Below are 21,528 nucleotides of genomic sequence, written 5' to 3'. Positions count from 1 at the left end.
TGCAGTGTATCATTTCGTACTCGATATTGCTTAAGCAGAATTGGGGAACACGTCAATTGTACTCGAGGCGAATGCGAATGAATTTACGCTAGATTGATTGAAAGTGTGCCGTTTGCAAATGCGAGCAACAGCATCATCCATGTTTTTCCTCTGTGAGGCGTAACCTGCTGGGAAGCTTCGACCTTATTGCGAACTCATCGCATGGAACATATTGTTGTGTACGGACTTGATAAATAATGCACTTCCAGGGAATTTCAGTGTGAGGGCGTCCTGCGCCATTGCTCCCATATCTCTTCATCATTCAGTACTCCTCAGTCTCACTGTAAGTTTTGTAGGGGACGGGCAGAGGCACGTCAAGCTTGCGGACACGGTCCGGGCCGTAGATGTCAGCTTTCTGGGTTTCGGATACGTCATTAGTCACAGCACCAAGGTTCCATACGTAAAAAGGGTCAACAAGGAACATCATTTATTTACCTTGGTGGCCGGCTCGTCTGGCGTGGGCATGAAGACGGCCTTGCCATCGTGGCCAAAGTACGCAAGATCCTGGATGAGGGCACCATACGTTGTTAGCTCCTGTGCCCGCCACAGTTGAAACACTTGGTTCGGGGGTCTGGGTCTAGACCCGCCTTCTCAAACGCAACCTGATTCTTGTCGGCGAAGGTGATCCAGTTCTCGCTGAAGGGGGCGCGGGAGACCTCGAGACATCGGAAGTGCCAGATCTTCCACTCGCCGTCCTGCTTAAGGAAGTCGAGCGCGTAGTGGCACCACACCCAGTGAGCCCATCTGGTTCCACATACGTAAGTAATGGCACACTGGCAACTAGAAAGGCAAGCGATAGGAAAGAACGCAACAGTCCTGGACTTACACCCGCTTCCCCTGCACGTTCTTCTCCACCGGCTCATACAAGTCCTCCGGCATCGCCCCCACATTCCCCGCCTCCGTCAGCCCGGACTCGAGCCCCGCCATGAGCCAGAACCCTTTCGCGGTCTCGCCGTCCCCGGCCACCTCGATGGCCGGCGTCGTCGTCTGGTGCAGGATGAGTTTCCCCGCGGGCGCGGGCCGCCCCGTGTGGTACGCCATGACCGAGTCGTGGCCGGTGTAGACCCCGACGTTGGTGTACTGGGCCCGGATCCCCGGCGTGCCGCGCGCGACCCAGAGCGGCTTGATCTGTTCGTCCTGGAAGACGTTGTGGAGGTGCATGTACCGGCTGAAGACGTTCTCGACGGCGCCGCGGTCGTAGGCCTGCGTGAGGTGAGGGTGGGTAACTTGGGTAAGCAATGCAAGAAGAAAAGGTACGGGATGTTTCGCCATTGAACCCTTGTCTCTCATGCGGCTGCCGCGACTACCAGGGGTTTAAAAACACCACTCACCCTTTGGGCCAGCCGCTCGGCGGCCACTACGCGCGCTTCCAGTTCCGCGATCCTGCCAGACATGGCTCCGGTTCTGAGACTGTAAATGTGGATAAGGTGCTGGGTTATCTAGGTAGCTTCTTACTCGACTGTGCCTCTTCTAGTGACAAGCTCCACCAAGCTATATATATGTATCAATCGACCATGTTCATGCCAGCATCATACCCGACCCGGATCGGATTGTGGGGGAGGGGGAAGAGACGTCTTTCGGGCGACCTTCCCGGACCCCATGGGGTTGAAGTGCGTTCCGGCTGCCCGGCCCCCGCAGTGGGTGGATGGGCAGGATAGGTATGTGGGTTGCTGCTCATTTCCACTTGGAGAAGCTTGCATGATGCAGGAGGTTGTGCGAACGTACAGGGAAAGCCCTAGGATACCCAACGTCTGGTCATGTAGGTACTTGGAATGGCTCCGGCTTATGACCGGTAGTTGCTCCGATATTGTGGGTTTTCTTGACTCGAGTGGGAAAAGAGGAGCTGGTAGATGGTTGCCTCCCCCTCGGGTCTTCGAGGACGAGGGCCGCGCGCGGGTTCACGTTGATAGCCGTGAGTGGTAGCAATCAGCATCTTTATTGCGATTCTGACTGAAGCCAAATGACGGGACTGCGGTACATTCGGGCGGTTGCAAGAGCCGGGCGTTGTTGCCTTCTCCGAGTCGGTCTGAGATCGCGTCGCCGGCGCCGCCATCCCGGCGTCTCGCAACTCCAAGGATGCGATATATCGCCTTGCAGGGAGAGCTTCCCGACAGCAGCATCGCCGGATAACCCAAGCCGTCTTGCTCATCCCTCTAGCCCCCTTGTCTATTAAGCATTATATAATTTCTTTCCCCTTGGCCAGGTGGATCTTGGCCCTCACAGCTCATTCATGCCTTTGTGGGACGCCTTTCGTCGATTTGGATGCCTCGCGCAAGCCCAAAGAATATGCTTCTTCATACACTCGTTCACGCCTCTGAAGGGCCTCCCCCGAATTGTCCCCCTCCGCTTTCCTATACGCCTCCAGTCCGTTGGGATTACTCGTAATGATGCCGTTCCACCGGATAATCTGCGGCTCGCGCCCGTCGCGCTGGTCAAACTCCTCGAAGAACCCCTCGGCGAAAACCGCGCCGTCCGCGCTCAGCGCCTTGTGGAAGAACCCCGAGGCCGCCGTGTTCGTCTCCTCCCAGCCGAAGCCCACGCCGTCGATGAGCTCGGCCCCGGGCTCCTGCCAGCCCGTCGCGAGGGGAAACAGCTGGTGCCGCCCTATCTCGCGCGGCAGCGCCCACCACGACGACAGCCACCCGTTGAGCATCTCGGTCCCGTACCCCTGGCGCCAGAACTCCTTCTTGACCAGGACCTCGGCCTCAGGCCAGCCCGACCGCGCCATCGTCACGCAGTCGGGCAGCCCGACCTCGCCGACCAGCTCGCCCGTCGCCTGCAGGAAGACGGCAAAGTACCAGTGCCTCTGCCCGTCGTCCTGCAGCAGGTCCGCGAGCTGGCGCTGCGACTCGTCGCGCGACCGTGACGCCCGCCCGCGCGTCATGGAGCCGCGCTGCGTCCCCTCCCGGGACCGCAGCTCGTGGAAGGCGTCGAGGTCCGATTCCACAAAGGGCCGCAGCACCAGCCGCTTCGTCCGCACGGGCGCGCGCGCGCCGAGGCCCGGCATCGGCTGGACGGGCATGCTGACCTTGTAGCTGAACCACGGCATCATGCTCCGGCCCTCGAACTCCTCGTTGTCCAGGGCGAACTTGATCGGCTCGGCCCGCGCCTGCGCCTGCGTCGGTGGTGGTGGTGGGGGGATGCCATTGTTGTGGCGTGTGTGTGTGTGTGTGTGTGTATATATATATAATGTGATTGTCGCAAACGGCGATGAGGCGGACAAAGGTTATGGCGGCGGGGAGGGATAAACTAGCTTCGCCGATGGTTTGTAGGGTCGTGGTGGCACAAAAGCTGCCCGTTTGTTCGTGGTCGTCGTTATTTCGTCCGAAATGACGGAATCATGAGGTAATCCGCGCAAGCAGATCTGGGCTGGGCACAGTTATTGTAGATATCAATGGAGGGGGGGATAGAGTGTAAAAAGAAAAGATGCGACGAAACGGATAAAAAGTATAAATATCTTCAGACTTAAGGGGAAGGAGTATCAGTCCGATCAATCGGCGGGCACATGACATGGAACGGTCAAACGCGCCAACTCAGAGATAAAGTAATGAAGATCACCGAGGTGAAACGAGAGATGAAGCGGTACAGACATTGGCCCAGGATCAAGCCCCTTCCCTTCTGCCTTCTCCTCGCCTCTTACTCGCCCGAGTCGTTCCCCATCTTCTTCTCCTTCTGGGCGATGTAGAGCAAAGATCTGACGCCCGTATGGATATCGTTTTTATTGGAGCACAGCGCACGTATCCATAACCATGCAGTCGGGAAGGGGCCACCGAGGCGATTGGCCCATGGAGACCGGGCAAGACAGAAACGGGCGAGTTTCCAGAGTAAGGGATGAGAAGGAACCCTGGAGGGTTTGTCTCCCAATACGACCGTGGGTGATTTTAGTATGATCAGTTGTATACTTACAAAGCGGACCGGCTATCTCTTCCCGGTAGGTAGGTATAATCTCGGCAACTGACTGGGGAGCGGGTTGGTTGGGACAAGCCGCCTGCCCCCTTATCAACTAGGCAACCCAAGTCTCTGAAATCCGAACAGCACCCACCGGCTGCTGCGCCCGAAGCGGTATGCACTGCGTAGATCTGGTGCCCACGAACCATGACCACGTACGACGTACGGTGATGTTTGCTCAAAAGTTTGCTTCGAGTCCTGGTAATAGGTGCATGTAGGTAGGTATATGGACTCGCATTACCCTACACCAGGACTATGTAACGCTGTTGGGTCTGTCCGTCCATACGAGAACGAGACGGCAGGGGCTACTGGGGGTGGCGCCTAAGGGATCTTCGAGAAGGCAGCTCCGATCTAGGTAGCCAAGTAGCTCAGCTAAAATATCCTATTAACCAGTATCCAGCATGTCTATCTCTACCTCCTTAATAGCAGAGTATATCTTTGGTCAAATCGAAGGACAGATCCATTGAGATAGCCACCTTCAATCGTTAACTCACCCACTGAAATTTGTTTCATTTTAGCACTTTTACCATTATACCAAAACAAGATTGCTCGCGATTCCGAGGGAGTGGACAGACTGTGGGCTCGAAGAGGGGTCGCAAAAAGAAAAGCGAGCACCAAAAGTCCCCTAATTTCCAGCCATTGGAACCTGGGAAAAACCCCCCGACTGCCGACCTGCCCCCTGCTGCTGCCTGCGCTGTTCTCTGGGGGGGCACACACTCGTTGGAGTCGCCGTTGGAGTCGCTTCTGGGCGAATGGCCGGCCGTTGGAGCTAGAGCGTGCAGATCTCGTTCCATCTCCGCGCATCAATGGCGCAACCCGTGACCAACCAGCAACCCAACAAACTCCGTGAAACCCGGCCGAGAGGAAAAAGTTGTGACAAGTAACGCTGCGGGTAATCTTCTACCTTGTCATCCATGACCAAGAAAGGGGAGTGTGGTATTCGCACCGGGCAATTCCAGCCAGAATCATGTCATTATTTGATTGTCGCGCTACAGAGATCCCAGCCGGTGCCAGCGCAGCCGCAAACTCTATTCGACAAGTTCCCACCGGCTATCGGGCCAATCCCCGAGTGCACGGTACTTGCCTACAGTATGTTGTTACTTGTACTTGCTTGCGCGGCGAGTGGTATTGGCACTCGCCTGGACTGGACAGTGGGCAGGGATCGCCTGTAGTAAGCGGCGACGAGCCGTGACGGCCCAGTGCCCAAGCTTGCTTGCTTCGCTTGGTCGAGTTGCATTGGCATGTACGAAATGTACGTCGAGTAATGGCACGCATTCTGCCGAGAAAGTAACCCTACTCAACCGTTTCGTTGCGTAGTAAGCACAAAGCCCATTGCCAGAGACGCCAGGCTCCGCCAGTCTGGTCCAATTCTACCGAGTAAACGTTCATCCATATAATAGTTTTTTTTTTTTTTTTTTTTTTTTTATTCTTCTTCCCTCTATCCCCGGAATTATGCCATTAAAATCTACGAAGGACCGTACCGCACCGTACAAAGTCTAGCGCCGCTACTCTTCTACCTACCCTCTATCCATCCCAGTGCTACCCGAGGAGGTACAGTAACTCTAATAAGTGTACCGGTAGTGCGGACTTTCGTCGCCGAGCTCCATCAGCTCCTCCTCCGAGAGGTGCGCGTGCTCGGCTGAGACCTGGCCGGCGTCCCGCCGCTTGTTCTCGCGCCGGAACCAGAACCAGAGGAAGCTGTAGAGGCCGACGGCCATGCCGACCATGCTGAGCGACACGGCGTTGCCGCGGATGTACCTGGGGCCTTCGCCGGTGAGGCTGAAGGGTAAGGTTAGCCAGAGATGTCTACAGAAGACAATTACATTGGGGGGGGTGGGGTGTGGCACATACTAGATGAAAGGCGCCATGATGCCAGACATGTTGCCTATCGTGAGGTTCATTCCGCACGCCGTGGTGCGTTTGCCGTAGCGGGGGCAGTTGTTGGGCAGCTGCGCAATTCTTCGTTAGTACTGGTGTTTCTGCAGGGACTGAACTGTGAAGCCCAGGTTCGTCGTGCGATTTACTTACCCAAGCTAGCGGCAAGCCTACGACGATGTAGAGGCCCATGGCGATCAGGAAGCAACTGTTAAGTGGTTGGCATACGTGCATTCGGGTTAAGATTGATTCCCGGGGAATGGGAAAAGGATACAACATACCCAAAGTAATGCACCCCCGACGGGGAATCGGACAAGAGAATCCCATAGCCCACCACGCTCACGCACCCGAAGATGACGACGAAGACGGCGCGCCGCTGCACGCGGTCCGAGCACCACGCCGCCGCCATGTACGCGACCGCCCCGAGGAAGTAGCACGGCACCGTGAGCAGCTGCACCTCGGCCGCGGACCAGCCGCCGCTCAGCCCCTTGACGATGGTGGGCAGGAAGGTCGAGAAGCCGTACAGCATGGTGTCGACGCCGAACTGCGCCACGCAAAACGTCCAGATCTTCCAGTCCGCGAACGCGGCCCGCATGTCCCGGCCGCTGTACTGCTGCGCCGACGCCGTGTTGCCGTACCCGCGCGTGAGCCGGGCGGCCATGACCTTCTTCTCGCCCTCGGACAGGAACGAGGCGCTCTCGGCGTCGTTGGGCAGGAGGAACCAGATGACGACGCCCAGCAGCACGCTCGGGAGGCCCTCGAGGATCATGATCCAGCGCCAGCCGCTGAAGCCGGCGACCCCCTGCATGTGCCCGATGCCGTACGCGAGCAGCCCCCGAAGGCGCCCGCGATGGCCGCGGACACGAACAGGTACCCCACGCGCAGCGCGAGCTCGTGCTTGGTGTAGAAGAAGGTCAGGTACACGTTCAGGCCCGGGAACAGGCCGGCCTCGAGGGCGCCGAGGATCAGCCGGCACGCGACCAGCGAGCCGAAGCTGCGGACGAGGCCCGTCAGCGTCGCGACGATGCCCCAGGCCGTGATGATGAAGGCGAGCCAGCGCGAGGGCGAGAAGGGCTTCAGCACCAGGTTGCTCGGCACCTCGAAGAGCAGGTACGTCACGAACAGGATGGAGACGGCGACCTGGTACTGGTTGCCCTGGAGGCCGAGGTCCTCCTCCAGCCCGTAGAGGCGGGCGTTGCCGATGTTGACTCTGCGGGGTGTGTTAGTGGGATCGCAAACCAAATTGGCACATGCGCCAGATGTCGTACCTGTCCAGGAAGCTGAGGGTGTACGACAGCATGACCAGCGGCACGATGCGCCGGTCCAGCTTCGCGACGAGCTTCTTCTCGTCGACGTCGCTGTACGGAGCATCCTCGTACGCGGGCGGGACGGCGGGGTTGGCGACATCGGGGCCGTCGCGCTGCGCCTCAATCTTGGATTCGGAGGCCGTTGGAGACGCCATTGCGCTTGAGCAGCAAGCCAGAAACCACACGCGGGACTGTGAGATGGAGAAAGACCCGGGTGGAATACAGAGACAATGTCCCAAAACTCTAATTCGGAGAAGGAAGCAAGAAAGAGAACTTCTCTTCAAGACTCCTGAACTCCTGAAAGGGGCGTAACGGGGGGTTTTTTTCTAGGAAGTTTCACCTGTAAACCCGTCACCCCCGGATTCTGCTTTGCGCAGGTGGATGGACAACGTGGAGATGGCTCCAGAAAAGCCCGCGATAAGAGCGTGGTGGCAACGGGGCAAAAAAAGAGACAACACAAGGGGTCCAAGCAAGCAAGCCAGGCTGGAAAGTAGGGGTCCCGAACTAAGCGACAGCGGCGTTCATGCCGGCGGGCATGAGTTGCGCGAACAAGAAAGGGTGTGTGTGTTTGGTTATGGTATATCCATCCCTCTAGACCTCCCGCGATATGCAACTTGGCAAACGCGCGGGTGGTGGGCGGGCATGGCGGAAAATATAAAGAGTATCCGCTTCTACTATCGCGATAACGTGATTCCAACGCTAGAAAGTGAAGAGAGAAAAAGCCAAAGCTAGGGGAATTAGATAGGAGTTAGGGACTACTCCGTAAGGCAAGGATCAGTATGTAGTAGTCGTCTGTCGTATACCGTTAACCGGCCCGCCAATGGTCTGGCGACTCTTTTTTTTTTTATCTGGCTCTGTCTCGCAGGGAAGGTTGGGGCGTTGGGGCGTAGTGGAGGGGTAAAGGCTTGCCAGCTACAGGGCCCTTGTTGCAGCGATAGAACGTTAGCGATAGCAAAATCAAATTGACTAACGACATGAAACAGTGTCACTGGCGGGGCCAAGCGGACTTCCATCGCCGCGACTGAACGAACGGCCAGACGGCACGCACACGGCACGCTGCTTGGCAGGCAGATCATCAATGGTGCGCCCGGTGGCTGTCGGCGTTGAAGCTGAAGCTGAAGAGGGGCAAGAGTCGGTTATCTCCAATTCCAGTGATAACCAGTTGATCGGCATGTTGGAGTAGTCTCCGAATCTCACGCCATAACCGACAGTTGGCTGGTTGAGTTGACGGAGTTGCGCCTGCATAGATCAGCGGTGGTACAGATCTACTTATCTACGTAGATGTCATCATCGGAGGTTCGGTGATGATTTGGGTGAGACATGGCTTGCTGGCCTCAGCTGCGAAACAAGATCAAACTCATTGTTTCTTTTCCTCTGGATGGATGCACTTGTCACTTGCACCCCTGGAAGCCAACTCCAGTCTGTCCCACATGGGCTCTCCAAGTCGGCCCAGATTCAGTGCCTTACTCCAACTACGATCGACACCGCCGCATGCCACTGGATAGCTTTCAGTGAGTGCACTAGCCCAAAGATTAAGCACCATCTCATCAAGCTACACTAGCAGCTCCAGTAGCGATGAGCATTTGCGAAGTCGTTGCTGAAAGGAAAGTTATTGACTACCTAATTAGACCAGAAGATAAGAAACACCTGATTATGGCACGTTACCCGCGAAAGAAAAGAAGAAACCCATTTTTATCGCACCAAGAGAGTTCTTGAGCTCGGAGAGCCGACAGCCATTGTAAACCCATCCCATACCGCTTCGACTTTCTGTCATCAAACACACCACACCGTCTTGCTGCTTACTCAGACATCCGAACGACGGGGTACACCCGCTCGCCATACTCGTCCCAATACCGCGGCACGCTCGCGCCGCTGGCCTTCGATGGCACCAGGTCGCCGACGAACATCTCCTCCGCCAGCTGCCAGATCCGCCGGCGGTTCCGCAGTCCGGTGGACGCCGGCAGGTCGCAGTAGTAGTAGCCCGTCCTCGGCGCCCAGTCTGCGCAGCCGGGAGGGGGGCCGTCGTGCTCTTTCGCAGCCCACGCGCCCCGGCTCAGGCGCCTCACCAGCGACTCCCAATCGATTCCCATTTCGGGCTCGTCTGTCCCCTGGCCCCTTCCCGTCTCCTCTTGCTCTTGGGCGAACCGCGAGAGGGCAGCTTCGTCCATGTCGTGCAGGAATGGTAGGAATTCCTTCCCGAGGAGCATGTCGCGCCATATCTCTTGGGGCAGTAGCCCCGTCCATGACAGATGCAGGCCGTCGTAAGAGCTCAAGTGCATGAGAATGAGGTGCCGGAGCTCGGAAGGAAGGCCCAAGAACAGATTACGGAAACGATCCGCCTCAGCATTCGCGGGTCGTGGTTTCACTGGCTTGTAACTTGCGAGCAGCATGTCCTTCAGGTCCGGGGTTGCCCTGGGGTCCTCAGACAACTGGAAACACCAAGGATAAGAAGTCAGCGCTTCATGATTCCAACCGCCATGGCGAAGGAAGAGGTTTCGATTTTTCAAAGGTAAGAGAGGCACGCCATTGCCATATTTCTCCTCTGGGATTACTCACCCACATGTTGCGAATTTCCCGCGCTCTCAACCGCGATGCCAGCTGCCGCCGGTCAATTACCAGCTCCCACGAGCGTTGCTCGAACGTGTAGTAAAAGCCTTGTCCGAGGTCAGGAACCTCCAGGTCAATATCGTTCCTTGGTCCGCTTATCCACGTCCACTTGTTGTCGAAGGCATCGAGCCTCATGCGCAGCACCTTCCAGAGCGTGCGCATGGACCGCGCGTGGAGGTGACGCCAGGACTTTCGCATGGCCCTGTCGACGATGTCGAGGCAGGCTTCGTGCACCACGATGCCGTACGCCGTCGAGTCTGGGTGGCGCTCTCCGCTTTCGTCGAGGCCGATGCCTCGCTTAGGCCGGACGCGCCGGCCGTCCTTTTTCAGGATGCACTCGTCGCTTAGAGCCACGGTGACCTCATCCCGTTGGATCTCCTGGCCGTCGCCTGCGAAGTCCAGTTCCGGGACGGCGGGCTTCTTGCCCGCGTGGTAGTGCTGCTCCAGCGTCTCGAACTCCTCGGCGGGGTCGCTGAGCATCACTGCCTGCGCTAGCCACCAGTCCTCCTTTCCATGCTTCGGCGGCAACTGGACTCCAGCACCGCAAATAGTGCACCACATTGTGCGGCGCTCGGTGATGGAAATGTAGTATTTGATGATTTCGGGCTGCGAGTGAAACGTGAAGACCAAATGGAAAAATGTCCCAGGTTGTCAATGGGCACGTCCGCGTCTGCTTTTCTAGCCGTGGCTGGCTCATTTCGGATAGCTGCCTTATCATGCACCTGGTTACATACGCAAGACTCGTATATTAGGTCCAAATTACATACGGATACTTGCATGCAATTACGACAAGAGAAAGGGCATACACGAATGCCTCGATCGTAAATTTCATTCGCATGCCGTTCGAGATCCACAGAGGCTAGACTGGATTTTTGATCGAAACCGACAGGAAATTATCCCTGCCCAAGCCAGCTACATTTAGCGTTGGCAGTTGGTAGAATACGGACTGTACCAACTTACTGACTTCAAGGATAGATCACTGAGGGCTACCTAAGTACGGAGTAGGTGTTGCGAGTCCGCTACCAACCAACGCCTAAGTGGCTAGCGCTCGTACGGCCCGTGCCGACAATCTCTAGAACAAAAAGGCCTACAGCTCTTGGGGACTTATCAACTGGGATTGGTTTCTAGGAATACAGCTGGGTAATATAAATGTTGGGACAGGACCTCGGCCGGAGTACAAAATACTCCGAACCTGCATGCCAAGATCCGCAAGAAGCTACCGGATTCCGAACCCGAGTTCGTGACAAACAGATGCCATGGAAATAGATAACCCGTCAGCAACGCATGTGATAGGTGGCCCGTCTCCTAATCACTTCGCCGAATATGCGTGCCGCGCCTATGGGACGGCAGCAGCGCGTACTCGCTAACGAGTTGCAGTCAGACAATTGCTGCATTAGCACAGTCATCCCTACCTAACATCCTCCCATCCTCCCATCCTTCCATCCTCCCATCCTTCCATCCTTCCACCCTTCCCAACTCGATTGGGTTCAGAGTGGGAAAAATCACCGAAACTCCCCGAACACGTGCCTCTCCCAAGTGGTGAAGTCCGGCGGCTTGACGATTGGGAACACACTTGAAGGAGGAAATCGGACAAACCAATGCTGACAGGACAGACAGACCCATGTAACCCTCGCTCGCTTGCAGTTGCTTCTGACTCGATTGCTTTCTCTCGTTTTTGCCAACTCCCCCGTAAAGGCCATCGCCGTTCAATTGCTCTTCGGCCTGCTCCTGAAAGACGCTTCGGGGCCTTTGTACTTTCCTTATTGACTTCGCATCTTAAGCTTGCTTTGATACTTTCAGCACTTGCGTGCTCATTGACTCGCTCATGAATAATCACCGAAGACCGAAGAAGTAGAGCAAGACGGACACTTCTGTTGATCTACTACTATTACTGCCCCTACTCCTACTTCTATAAATAAAACAAACAAGAACATGGAGAGCCCCGAGTACCTCCTCAAGACGCGCGGCCTCCCGCGCATCCTCTGCCTCCACGGCGGCGGCACCAACGCCGTCATCTTCCGCGCGCAGTGCCGGCAGCTCTCGCTGAAGCTGGAGCCCTACTTCCGCCTCGTGTACGCCGAGGCCCCCTACGCCTCCAAGCCCGGCCCGGACGTCGTGTCCGTCTACGCCGACTACGGCCCCTTCAAGCGCTGGCTCCGCTGGCTGCCCGAGCATCCCGAGGTCGAGGAGCGCGCCGCGCGCGAGGCCATCGACGCGTCGGTGCGGCAGGCCATGGACGACGACGACGAGGTCGCGTCGGGGCCCTGGGTCGGCCTGCTCGGTTTTAGCCAGGGCGCCAAGCTGGCCGCGAGCCTGCTGTACCGGCAGCAGATCCGCGTCGAGCGGTTGGGCAAAGGCAGCCGCGGCACCACCGACTTCAAGTTCGCCGTGCTCATGGCCGGGCGCGCGCCCATCGTCTCGCTCGACCCGGACGTCTTCCACTCGTCCATGCTGGGGGCTGTTCCGAGATCGCGCTCAAGGGCCCGCCGGACCTCATGGACGTCGTCAACGAGGAGCACGTCCTCCGGCTGCCGACGATCCACGTCCACGGCACGCTGGATACGGGGCTGCCGCTGCACCGCGAGCTGCTCGAGAAGTACTGCAGTCCCGAGACGGCGCGCGTGCTCGAGTGGCCGGGCGGGCATCGCATCCCGCTCAAGTCGACCGACGTCAACCCGCTTATCGACCAGATGCTGGACGTGGCGCGGCAGACGGGGGCGCTGGCGCCTTAAAGGGTTATGTGAGGTTACTGTGTGTGATGTATGGTGTTTTGTTGGGGTTTTCTTAACCATAGCCCTGGTAGGGTTATATACATTATTAGACATCATCGTGGCATTTCGGTTAGACTGGAGTTCGTATATACGTGTTGGTTTCATTCCAAAGAATTCCCAATTTCATCCATGCATCTTCGATCGTCCTGCCCGACCCGTTCCCGTGTCGCCACAAGCCTCTGTAATAAATAACGTGACGCATGCCGTCGATAGTCCTTCAGCTGCGGCTGCGCTGCCATGCGCCATACATCGGACAGGTCAGCGCTGGCTTCATTCGGGTCGTCCATCCCATCGCACAACGCGGGGGAATTGGAAAGGCTTCCTTCAATTGCTGTACAATTGCTAAAGCGAAGGAGTATATACTTCAAGTCTATATGCATCGAGTAAAACGCCATGGACAACATATGAATAGCTCTGGGGAATACCAAACCGACACCGTAAGCTAAACATGGGCTTTGGATATGGCTATTTTCCTATCGCGCCCATCGGGCTCATGAGGGCCTCTTGAACTGGACTCGGGAGAAGCAATATTGTCAGCTTTTGGATACCTACCCTTAGACCTACTTGCTGCCGTGACTTCTGCAGCCTTATAGGCACATCTACCAGCCACGCCCTCGTATTCACCGAGCTAGACATTCGGCTCCCCAGCCTTGAACAACCACGTTTCTGCGACAGCCAGTGTTCCGTCCTGCCTGCAAATTCATATTGACTAATAATAACATTGACAGCCAATCGCGAGATCCTACCCATAGCCCTATGCGTTGCTTATGGCTGATTGGGTCCAGCTGAGGTGACTCGACGGCGTGAAGCTCTTGGTGAATCTCAGCCAGGTCCTCTACTGAGGCTCACGAATATAAAGGCCAATTGGGACGACGAGTTGGTAAACACAAGCTTCGTCGTTGCTTGGTATAACCACTCGCCAAAGGCTCTTGATCGTCGCTACACTCGGCTCGATATGAAGGCAGTCCTGAGTATTGGCACAGCATGCCATCGGGGTCTGCTCCTCGCCTGCTCCCTGGGCGCATTAGGAGTAGCCGGAGCAGCCTGTAACGCAGACAAGTGAGCGTGAACGCTTTCATAACACTTGTGCCATTGGCTTACCCTCGTCTTGAACGAGTATCCTACTGACGCTCTGCATGATAGCTGCTACCGCGCCATGTTCCCCTGCGCGAGCTCCGCAGCGCTCTCGACTGCGTCAGATTACTGTCAGACCATCACGGCGTCCGGCACCACGGCAACCGACTACCCAACGCACGCGGTGAGTGCGTGCGGCACCACCCCAGCGCGATATCTGTCGGCGTGCAACTGCGGGCCGGCCTGCACCACTGCCACCCCCACCCCAACCCCGACGCCTTGCCCGGCCCCGAACCCGACCTCGGGCAACGTCCTCCCCAACAGCGACTTCGAATGCGGCCCCGCGCCCTGGGCGCCGCAAGTCCCCGACCCATCGTCCGCCTCCTACCTTCTCACCACCACCACCGCCGCCTCCGCCCACACCGGCACCCACGCCTTCGAAGTGACCCTGCACACCACCCCCTCGACCCGACCCGAGCAGGGCGTCAACGCGCGCCTCACGTCCCCCTCTGTCAGCGTGGCGCCGAACGTGCCGTACCGCCTGACCTTCTGGCTGCGCTTCAGCGACCTGCGCTGCGGGTTCGTCGGGATCATGATCAATGACCAGCCCGTCCGGACCGTGGACGCGACGGACCACGGCGCAGCCAGCCAGGGGGCGTGGATGGAGAACTGGGTCGATTATACGCCCTCAACGGATGCGGTGCAGGTCAAGTTCGAGTACGTCCTGGGGCCGGCGGTTCCTTGCGCGGCGGGGTTGGATACGGTTTCGTTGGCGCCTCTGCATTGAGGTTTGGCAATATCCATCCATAGTTACGTATGTGTGGGGGTGAAAATGGGAGGAACGATGAGCAGGAAGAAAGGCCGCATAGGCGGCTCGTAGAGCCATCTCAAGCAAGCTTAAGCCATCCCGTCTTTTACTCCTGATTGTCGACCGAGACTGTCCTCACATGAACCCATCACAGTATGTAGGCGTACGCCGGGTATCAATAGTAATGAATTTGTTGTTGGTTTTGCTCTTATTTTCTTAATAGCTAATGGGATCAATCAACCCAGCAATGACTTCTTCACAAACTCCACCTCCTCGGCGGTACCGCACACGAGCCCCGCCCGCTCGTCCGTGTCCTTGGACGGGTGCTCCAAGATGTCGTCGCCCGTCGCGGGATCAATGGCCCTGCCGCCCGCGCACTCCACAATAAGCGCAAGAGGGAACAGCTCGTACAGCCGGCGGAGCTTCGCCTTGCTCGCGCCCGTCACGGGCGACACGTAGACGCCGTGGCCCTTGGCCAGGGCGTGCACCACATCCGGCACCAGCCCGCCGCTGTACCGCAGCGTGTACTTGCTCTGGATGTAGTGCGCCACCAGCTTCATGTAGTTCGCGTCCTCGGCCGCGGCGCGCAGGTTCGCGGGCGCGAAGTAGCGCGTCTGGAAGGGCGCGTCGGCGAACTTGACGTCGGGGCGTACCACGACGGAGTCGTCGGCGCCCTGCTCGCCCACCGCGACCTCGAAGCACCGGGGCGGCGACTGCCCCGGGATCCGCAGCGCGACGACGGCGGTCGTGCGCGGGCCGTAGACGCCGAGGACGGCGGCGACCTGGCGCCGCTTGGGGCTCTGGTGCAGGGCCGAGGCGCCGCGCCAGACGCCGAGGATGGTGCCGACGGACCAGTTGGGCGCGATGATGGAGCTGCCATCGAGCGGGTCGAACGCGACCGTGTAAATCTCGCCGGCGCCATCATCTTCGGCCTTGGCAGGGGGGGCCACTCGGGCCGGCACCCCGTCGGCTTCTCGACGGGGTCCTCCTCGCTGCTGGCGGTGACGACGGACGAGACCGAGTCGAGGGCCGCGCGCACGGCCTCCTCGCTCGCGACGTCGACGTTGAGCTGGTCGTCGCCGAAGGCGTTGGCGGTGCCGACGGCGGCGACGGCGGAGGAGGCGCGCAGGACGCGGGCGATGTCGGCGATGGCGTCGACGAGGGCGGGGAGGACGGTGGTGCAGAGCTCCTTGTGGGAGCCGTCCGACGGGACCCTCTGCTGGAGGAAGTCGAGCAGTTTGGTGGTGTCGCTCATCTTTCCTTCCTGGTCTGGCTTGGTTGTACCTGGTGGGGTGAGACTCGGTGAGGGGTTCAGAAGAGCTGAGCTGGTAGTGGGGGAGCTGTTTCTGTGCGACGGCCTGCCAATGAGGTGCTCTTTTCTTAGAATCCGGAGTTTCTGAGAATTGACTGGAGGGCAGTGAAATATGAGTTTTAATTGAGTTGCGTATGAGACGATGTCAGGAGCCGTTTCGCAGCAAGGTTTTCGGAGGACTGGGCGCTGCCAACTCTCACAGGCCCGCTCTCCACCAACGACGTCAAGTCGCAAACGCGTGGGTCTTCGCGGCTATCGCCGATAGACATAAACGTACTTGTACCATCCACACCCATCGGTGGATCAATTCTCTCTCTCGCAGACAGTAAGCAGGTCTTGCAGCCTGGTGCGGATTGATTTGAGTTGCGAGGTACTGTTGATTCTTCCAGAGAAGGCCAGCCAGGCAGCAGCAGTTGTGTTGACGTATTCGCTAGGCGGGTGATGGATGATAAGCATTAGAGCAAAAAAAAAAAAAAAAAAAATGCCCCTCCGTCTGTTTCCAGCGCCATGCTAGGTGGTTTGGTGGTGTAGCTCGTCCAGGCGCAAGCTCCCCAATACTACGAGGGGATCAACGACTGGAAAGTTGTGTTCAATCTGACTAGAATAAGGATGAATATCGATATAGGCTTTCATGGGGATAAACCCAAATGCAGCTGCATCTCGGAAGCAATCAATGTCGCGTAAAAGCAAAGTACCACCGATTCTTACAGTCGCTTCGACAACTCAGGGGTAAACTAGTAGAAGCAACCGAACCCTTACAAACACCCATCTTCTCCCCCGCAAAGCCTCCCCTTTCACCAAGGCAGTTCCTCCCCCCCTATACGTAACAAACTTCCCCGACACGTTCTCCCGCGTCGCCCCATCAATCACCTCCAGCATCCCCCTCACACTCCCCTCCACCGTCTCGGGCAGCTCCCCCTCGAACCCCCACTCGCTCGCCGCATGCTCCCCCGCCCGCGTCCGCACCCAGCCCGGATGCAGCGCGACGGCCACGAGCCCCGCGCTTTCGTTCTCGTTGTGCAGCGCCCGCGTGATCCAGTTGAGCGCGGCCTTGCTCGCCCCGTACGCGCCGCCGGGCGCTTCTTGCTGCGTGATGCACCCGACGCTCGAGCTGACCATGATGACCTTGGGCGGAGCCTGGTCTTGTCGAGAAGGGGTCGACAGGCGAGGCCGCAGGGCCTGGAACAGCGCCAGCGGCGCGATGGCGTTGGTCTCGAACGCGGCGCGCAGGTCCGGGGCCGCGGCGTCCGCGATGGGGAGCATGGGGACCATGCGGCCGGCGTTGCTGATCAGGACGTCGACGCGGTCGACCAACGTGAGCGGGATCGCCGCCAGGACCTGCTCGGGCGTCGGGGCGGTCGAGAGGTCGAGCACGACGACCTCGGCTCTGCTGCCATTTGCCACAGGAGTGGGGGTGGTGGTCTGGGACAGGTCCTGGCGCAGGCCGGCGGCGGTCTCGTCGTTGCGGGCGGTGGCGATGACGGTGGCTTGCGGGCGCGCGAGGAGGGCTTTGACGAGGCCGAGGCCGAGGCCCCTATTTGCGCCTGTTACTAGGTAGACGGTGTTGGTCGGAGAAGTAGAAGTCATCTTGGGTGGGGTTGGGATCTGGATTAGGCAGTGGAAAGGGGGAAGGCCTCTGGCAATCTATACAGAAATGAACCCCTGTGGATCATCTGGTAAGATGGACTAGAAAGGAGGATTCCTCTGGAAAGGGGTATTTATACCATAGCAGGTGTTTGGTGTGGGCCGGGAATTGTTCCGGCCGCTTACCGGTGTGAGAGCTGAGCTGACAAGATCGTTGGTGAGCCCTGATGCGGGGAACCCTCGAACTTTTCGGCGAGCCTCGAGCCGCCCCTGAATCACCATCATCTCCCCCGGTCGGAAAACTAGGCCCCGGAATAAAGTTGCATACTTGAATTGTCTTCCTACTACCCCTCCCCTCTACCTGATTACTGTGTTTTAATAGACTACCTACTGCGTTTGACACCACTCTGGCGACGCTGCCGCTGCCTCACTCAGGGGAAGCGGCTTCACAAGGCCAATGCAATTTCATCAGGCAAAGCCTAAATCCTCGACCCAGGTCAGACTTCCCAGATGGATGGTCGCCTTTGCTCTTGAAGTCTTCGCAGATGACCTAATACTCCGACGTTGAGACCGCGCACGTCTGCGACCTACCTACCTACCTACCTACCTACATGCCCTGGAACTGTAGGAATTGCCCTTCCAAGTCCATCTGCGCTTCGTACAGGGGCAACTGCAGATCGTCATGGAGACCCCCGAACCCATCCTCCGCGAGACTCACGCCCGGTAGCACGGGGTATTCGAAGGGATTGTTCAGCAGCAAGTCCATCGGGTTCGTCGTCGTCGCGGCGGGCTGGTAAGGCTGTTGTTGCAATTGGCTCGGGTGTGCTCGTGTTGCTTGCAGGGCGTCCAGGCGGAAGCGAGCGGACGTCGGGCTGCTGCTGCTCGGAGAGGAAGAAGGCATGGAGGCATCGATTCCAGGCCATTGCCTACTTGTGGCGGCAGCAGTCGTGGGCGGCGGTGGGACGTAGCCCGTAAGGAAGCTGCTGCGTGAGTTTCCACCACAGCCCGACAATTCGTACGGACTGTCCCGAGTACTAGAGAATCCGGCTGACCTGAACGGCGGGGGTAGGTGATCGAATATCGACTGGAAGGAGGTATTATTAGTCTTCGCGCGTTCAGTTCAGTCCAGTCTACCACCTAGATGTGTTCTTTTTTTTTCTTTTTCTTTTTCACTACTCACGTTTAGCGCCGCCGTCACCCGATCCGCCGCCAGGCTCCGCTGCGTCAGGCTCGAGATGCAGTCCCGGCCCAGCCGGGCGTCGGCGAAGAGGTCGAGGCTGCCCGGCCGGCCGGGGTTGTGGACGACGTACAGCAGCAGGCTCAGGACGGCGAAGAACTGCGTGTAGGTGATGAACCAGTAGGGCCCGATCAGGACGGGCTCCTGCTTCCGGATCTCGAGGCCGATGTGCAGGATGTTGCGGCAGACGTTGATGCCCGCCGTCGCGAGGGCCAGGTACCGCTCGTCGCCGCCGCCGCTGGCGTGCTGCTGCTGCTGCTGCTGCGGCTTCTCGGCTGTTGCTGTTGTTGTGGGGGGCGACCGGGCCTGGGAGTAGTATTGGAGAAAGGGGCGGTAGAGCATCATCTGGACGTGGGCGTAGGCGAAGCGGAGGAGGATATTGACTCTGGATCGGGAGGGAGGGCGGCATGGTTAGCTAGTGACATGAGTGTCTGTTTCGCTCTCCTTCTTCCAGCTTGACAATATGTAGCATATTACGATGAGCTGCGCCGGGCAAGTTGAACGCAATGAGAAAGAGATCCCGCACTGTGACCTACCGATGCCTACCAGGAAGCGACCATCATCTGGCGAACATTTCCCAGAATGGAATCGACGTACCAACCTCGCAGGTTGCCAATGACATCACCAGCTTTACCACCAACGGACTTGCTGGCATGACAACAGTGCGTGTGTGCGTGTGTGGTGTGATAGGTACTGCCAAGGTTGGCATATCCGTTCATCGTATCAAAAGCTAGTGTGGAGGTTTATGCAGAGGTGTCGCCGGTCGACTGGAAGGACAGCAGGCTCAAAGGACACAGTGACATTGGAAGAAGGGGTGGGGAGGACGAGTATATCAGAATACAGGAATGGAACTTGGGTTTCACATACCGGGTGATTTGCGGAACCTCCTGAGGTCCTGCGCGCCACGTAGGCGAAAGACGCCCCTGCCAATCATGCAGCTCCTGCTCAATCTCCTTGATCTTGGCCACGCTGATCATGTACGTGACGTCTCGCGGCCCCTTATCCGTACCCGTCGGGGGATAAACATATTCGACGACCTTGGCGAGGATCTGCATCAGCCGGGCATGTGCATTGAAGGCCTCGATGAACGAGGGCGTGCCGGGCGGGGGCACGCGGATGCCGTCGGCCGTGATGTGCTCGTCGTCGACCTCGGTCGGCCAGCGCTGGTCCGTGTCGCTGTCCTGCAGCAGGAGCGGGAGGCCGAGCGTGGTGGAGAGGTAGATGTCCATGGCGCGGATCGTGTGGAACAGGCGGCGCCGCGTCTCGTCCTCGACGGCCGGCAGCGAGGCGTGGGGCAGGTACCGGTGCAGGCCCATGCGCAGCGCGGCGCGGAGCGCGATGCCGACGAAGGTGTGGCCGCCGTTCAGGTTGCCCGTGGCCTGGAGGAACTGGATGGTGAAGACGAGGGCCTGCAGCGTCGTCATGTCGCAGCACTCGGTGATGTCCTGGAGCGAGTGCCGCGCGGACGCGTAGTAGTGGTACCCCCGCTCGATCGCGACGGCGTAGTGGTCCGGGTTGGTCGGGTCGTTCTCGTCGACGTCGTACATGGAGCCCAGCGCCATGGCCGAGAAGAGCAGGCCGACGAACCGCTGCTGCGCCAGCGTGTACCGCTGGGGGCGCTCCTCGTACAGCCGCTCGAAGGCCTCCCAGAAGGACGGGACGTGGACGACTCTGAGAAGACAGGAGGCGCGGCTGAACGCGTACTCGCAGAGGTCGTGCGCGAGCTGGCGGAGGGGGAGTCGCGAGATGCCGTGGCTTACTAGCTGCGACCAGGGGCTCCGCAGGTGCGCGGGCAGCTCCGTCGTAGGGTGGTCAGCAAACGAGGATGGCCTGGGGGGCTGGGGCAGGAAGGGCATCCTCGAGTCGTAGCGGGGGAGCCCCGGCAGGTACTGGGTGATGCGGTTCAGGAAGGCGGCCCCCGACGACATGCCGTGGAAGTTGTACTCGCCCGTGTCGGTGCGGTCCAGCTGGTGGGCGTTCTCGACCAGGGGGATGAACCGTCCGCGGCTGTTGTCCTGGGATGCGTCCGACGCCGCCGCCGACGAAGGGCCGGAGTAGGTCGCGTCGGCGGCATCGGGCCCGGCGCGGTACTGTACGGGCGACCCTCCCTCCTGCGAGACCGGACGGCTGCCGCTGAGGCTGTCGAGATCTACATCCGGTAGGAATCTGCGGAGGAGCGTCTCGGCTACCCGGAGTCTCTGTTTCAGCTCGTCCTTACTCGGCGAGGATCTGGCATCTCCTTCTCGCTGCGACACGCGGGTGTACAAGCAGTCTGGTGGGCGCAACGTAAGTAAAAATCAGACAATCTCAATAAAGCGGAAAGAAAGGGTCCGCCGGGCGCAATTTACCAGAGTTGAAATCGGCGCAGCTCGAACACGGCCGCTTCCCGTCGCACTTGATCTTCTTGCGTCGGCAATCGTCGCAGGCTTTCGTGGTTCTCCGGCGTTTGCGGGGCACCCTGAGCGGTAGTGCATCAGCAGCAGCAGCAGCAGCGGCAGCGGCATCCAGCCTTTCGCCGGCGACAGAAGACATGTTCCGCTGCGCCATGACTGTCCGGATACAAATTCAGAAGCATCGAAAAATGTTGGCTTGACTGAACAGTTAGGGCTTGGTCACGGCGTACTTCCTGGCAGACAGACAGACAGACAGGAAAACGGCATTTCATCCATCATTGCATCAGTACCTACCTGCCTGGCCTTGGTTGGTAATTGCCAGTCGGCGGAGAGCTTTCCATGCGTAGCGGCTTGGCCACCCCACCTTGCGCCGCCTAAGGGAGGCAGGCCATGGTGCCCGGGTGCGTGAGTCGCTCCGATGAGGTCAGACGAACGTCCGACATCACTTGTCAGTCAGTCACAGCTTTGTAAGCCGTCGAACCGAAGCCATCTCTGCAAACTGCCTACGTGTTTTCTGTCAAAGAACAAGCCACGGGACGCGGGAGTCCAGGAGCAAGATCTCTCTGTAGATAT

The 21,528-nt window shown here is 58.6% G+C and overlaps 8 protein-coding genes across 8 annotated transcripts; 2 read left to right on the top strand and 6 right to left on the bottom strand.

The window, feature by feature from the left end:
* Positions 1-566: 566 nt before the first annotated feature.
* PG986_013978 (uncharacterized protein) lies at positions 567-1,433 on the bottom strand (the record flags this gene model as incomplete). The annotated part of the gene is made up of 3 exons (XM_066850200.1): positions 567-819; positions 866-1,242; positions 1,371-1,433. The coding sequence occupies 3 exons, from the start codon at positions 1,431-1,433 to the stop codon at positions 567-569; spliced, it is 693 nt and encodes a 230-aa protein (XP_066694343.1).
* An 830-nt stretch (positions 1,434-2,263) lies between these two features.
* Positions 2,264-4,136, bottom strand: PG986_013977 (acyl-CoA N-acyltransferase; the record flags this gene model as incomplete). The annotated part of the gene is made up of 2 exons (XM_066850199.1): positions 2,264-3,154; positions 4,134-4,136. The coding sequence occupies 2 exons, from the start codon at positions 4,134-4,136 to the stop codon at positions 2,264-2,266; spliced, it is 894 nt and encodes a 297-aa protein (XP_066694342.1).
* A 1,413-nt stretch (positions 4,137-5,549) lies between these two features.
* Positions 5,550-7,324, bottom strand: PG986_013976 (major facilitator superfamily transporter; the record flags this gene model as incomplete). The annotated part of the gene is given in 6 exon segments (XM_066850198.1): positions 5,550-5,766; positions 5,839-5,936; positions 6,016-6,070; positions 6,144-6,647; positions 6,662-7,072; positions 7,131-7,324. The coding sequence occupies 6 exon segments, from the start codon at positions 7,322-7,324 to the stop codon at positions 5,550-5,552; spliced, it is 1,479 nt and encodes a 492-aa protein (XP_066694341.1).
* A 1,644-nt stretch (positions 7,325-8,968) lies between these two features.
* On the bottom strand, positions 8,969-10,337 carry PG986_013975 (uncharacterized protein; the record flags this gene model as incomplete). Its single annotated transcript, XM_066850197.1, has 2 exons — positions 8,969-9,598; positions 9,726-10,337. 2 exons carry the CDS (start codon positions 10,335-10,337, stop codon positions 8,969-8,971), a joined length of 1,242 nt encoding a protein of 413 aa, XP_066694340.1.
* A 1,371-nt stretch (positions 10,338-11,708) lies between these two features.
* PG986_013974 (uncharacterized protein) lies at positions 11,709-12,508 on the top strand (the record flags this gene model as incomplete). Its single annotated transcript, XM_066850196.1, has 2 exons — positions 11,709-12,191; positions 12,245-12,508. 2 exons carry the CDS (start codon positions 11,709-11,711, stop codon positions 12,506-12,508), a joined length of 747 nt encoding a protein of 248 aa, XP_066694339.1.
* Positions 12,509-13,703: 1,195 nt separating this feature from the next.
* Positions 13,704-14,408, top strand: PG986_013973 (uncharacterized protein; the record flags this gene model as incomplete). The annotated part of the gene is made up of 1 exon (XM_066850195.1): positions 13,704-14,408. The coding sequence occupies one exon, from the start codon at positions 13,704-13,706 to the stop codon at positions 14,406-14,408; it is 705 nt and encodes a 234-aa protein (XP_066694338.1).
* A 257-nt stretch (positions 14,409-14,665) lies between these two features.
* Positions 14,666-17,328, bottom strand: PG986_013972 (uncharacterized protein; the record flags this gene model as incomplete). Its single annotated transcript, XM_066850194.1, has 3 exons — positions 14,666-15,361; positions 15,409-15,727; positions 16,574-17,328. 3 exons carry the CDS (start codon positions 17,326-17,328, stop codon positions 14,666-14,668), a joined length of 1,770 nt encoding a protein of 589 aa, XP_066694337.1.
* Positions 17,329-17,932: 604 nt separating this feature from the next.
* On the bottom strand, positions 17,933-21,109 carry PG986_013971 (fungal-specific transcription factor domain-containing protein; the record flags this gene model as incomplete). Its single annotated transcript, XM_066850193.1, has 4 exons — positions 17,933-18,409; positions 18,506-18,947; positions 19,430-20,834; positions 20,911-21,109. The coding sequence occupies 4 exons, from the start codon at positions 21,107-21,109 to the stop codon at positions 17,933-17,935; spliced, it is 2,523 nt and encodes an 840-aa protein (XP_066694336.1).
* Between the last annotated feature and the right edge of the window lie 419 nt (positions 21,110-21,528).

This window comes from Apiospora aurea, assembly GCF_038362705.1.
Source record: "Apiospora aurea strain CBS 24483 chromosome Unknown utg000009l_segment0_segment0, whole genome shotgun sequence".
NCBI lineage: Eukaryota > Fungi > Ascomycota > Sordariomycetes > Amphisphaeriales > Apiosporaceae > Apiospora > Apiospora aurea.
This window is presented reverse-complemented; position numbering and strand designations above follow the sequence as displayed.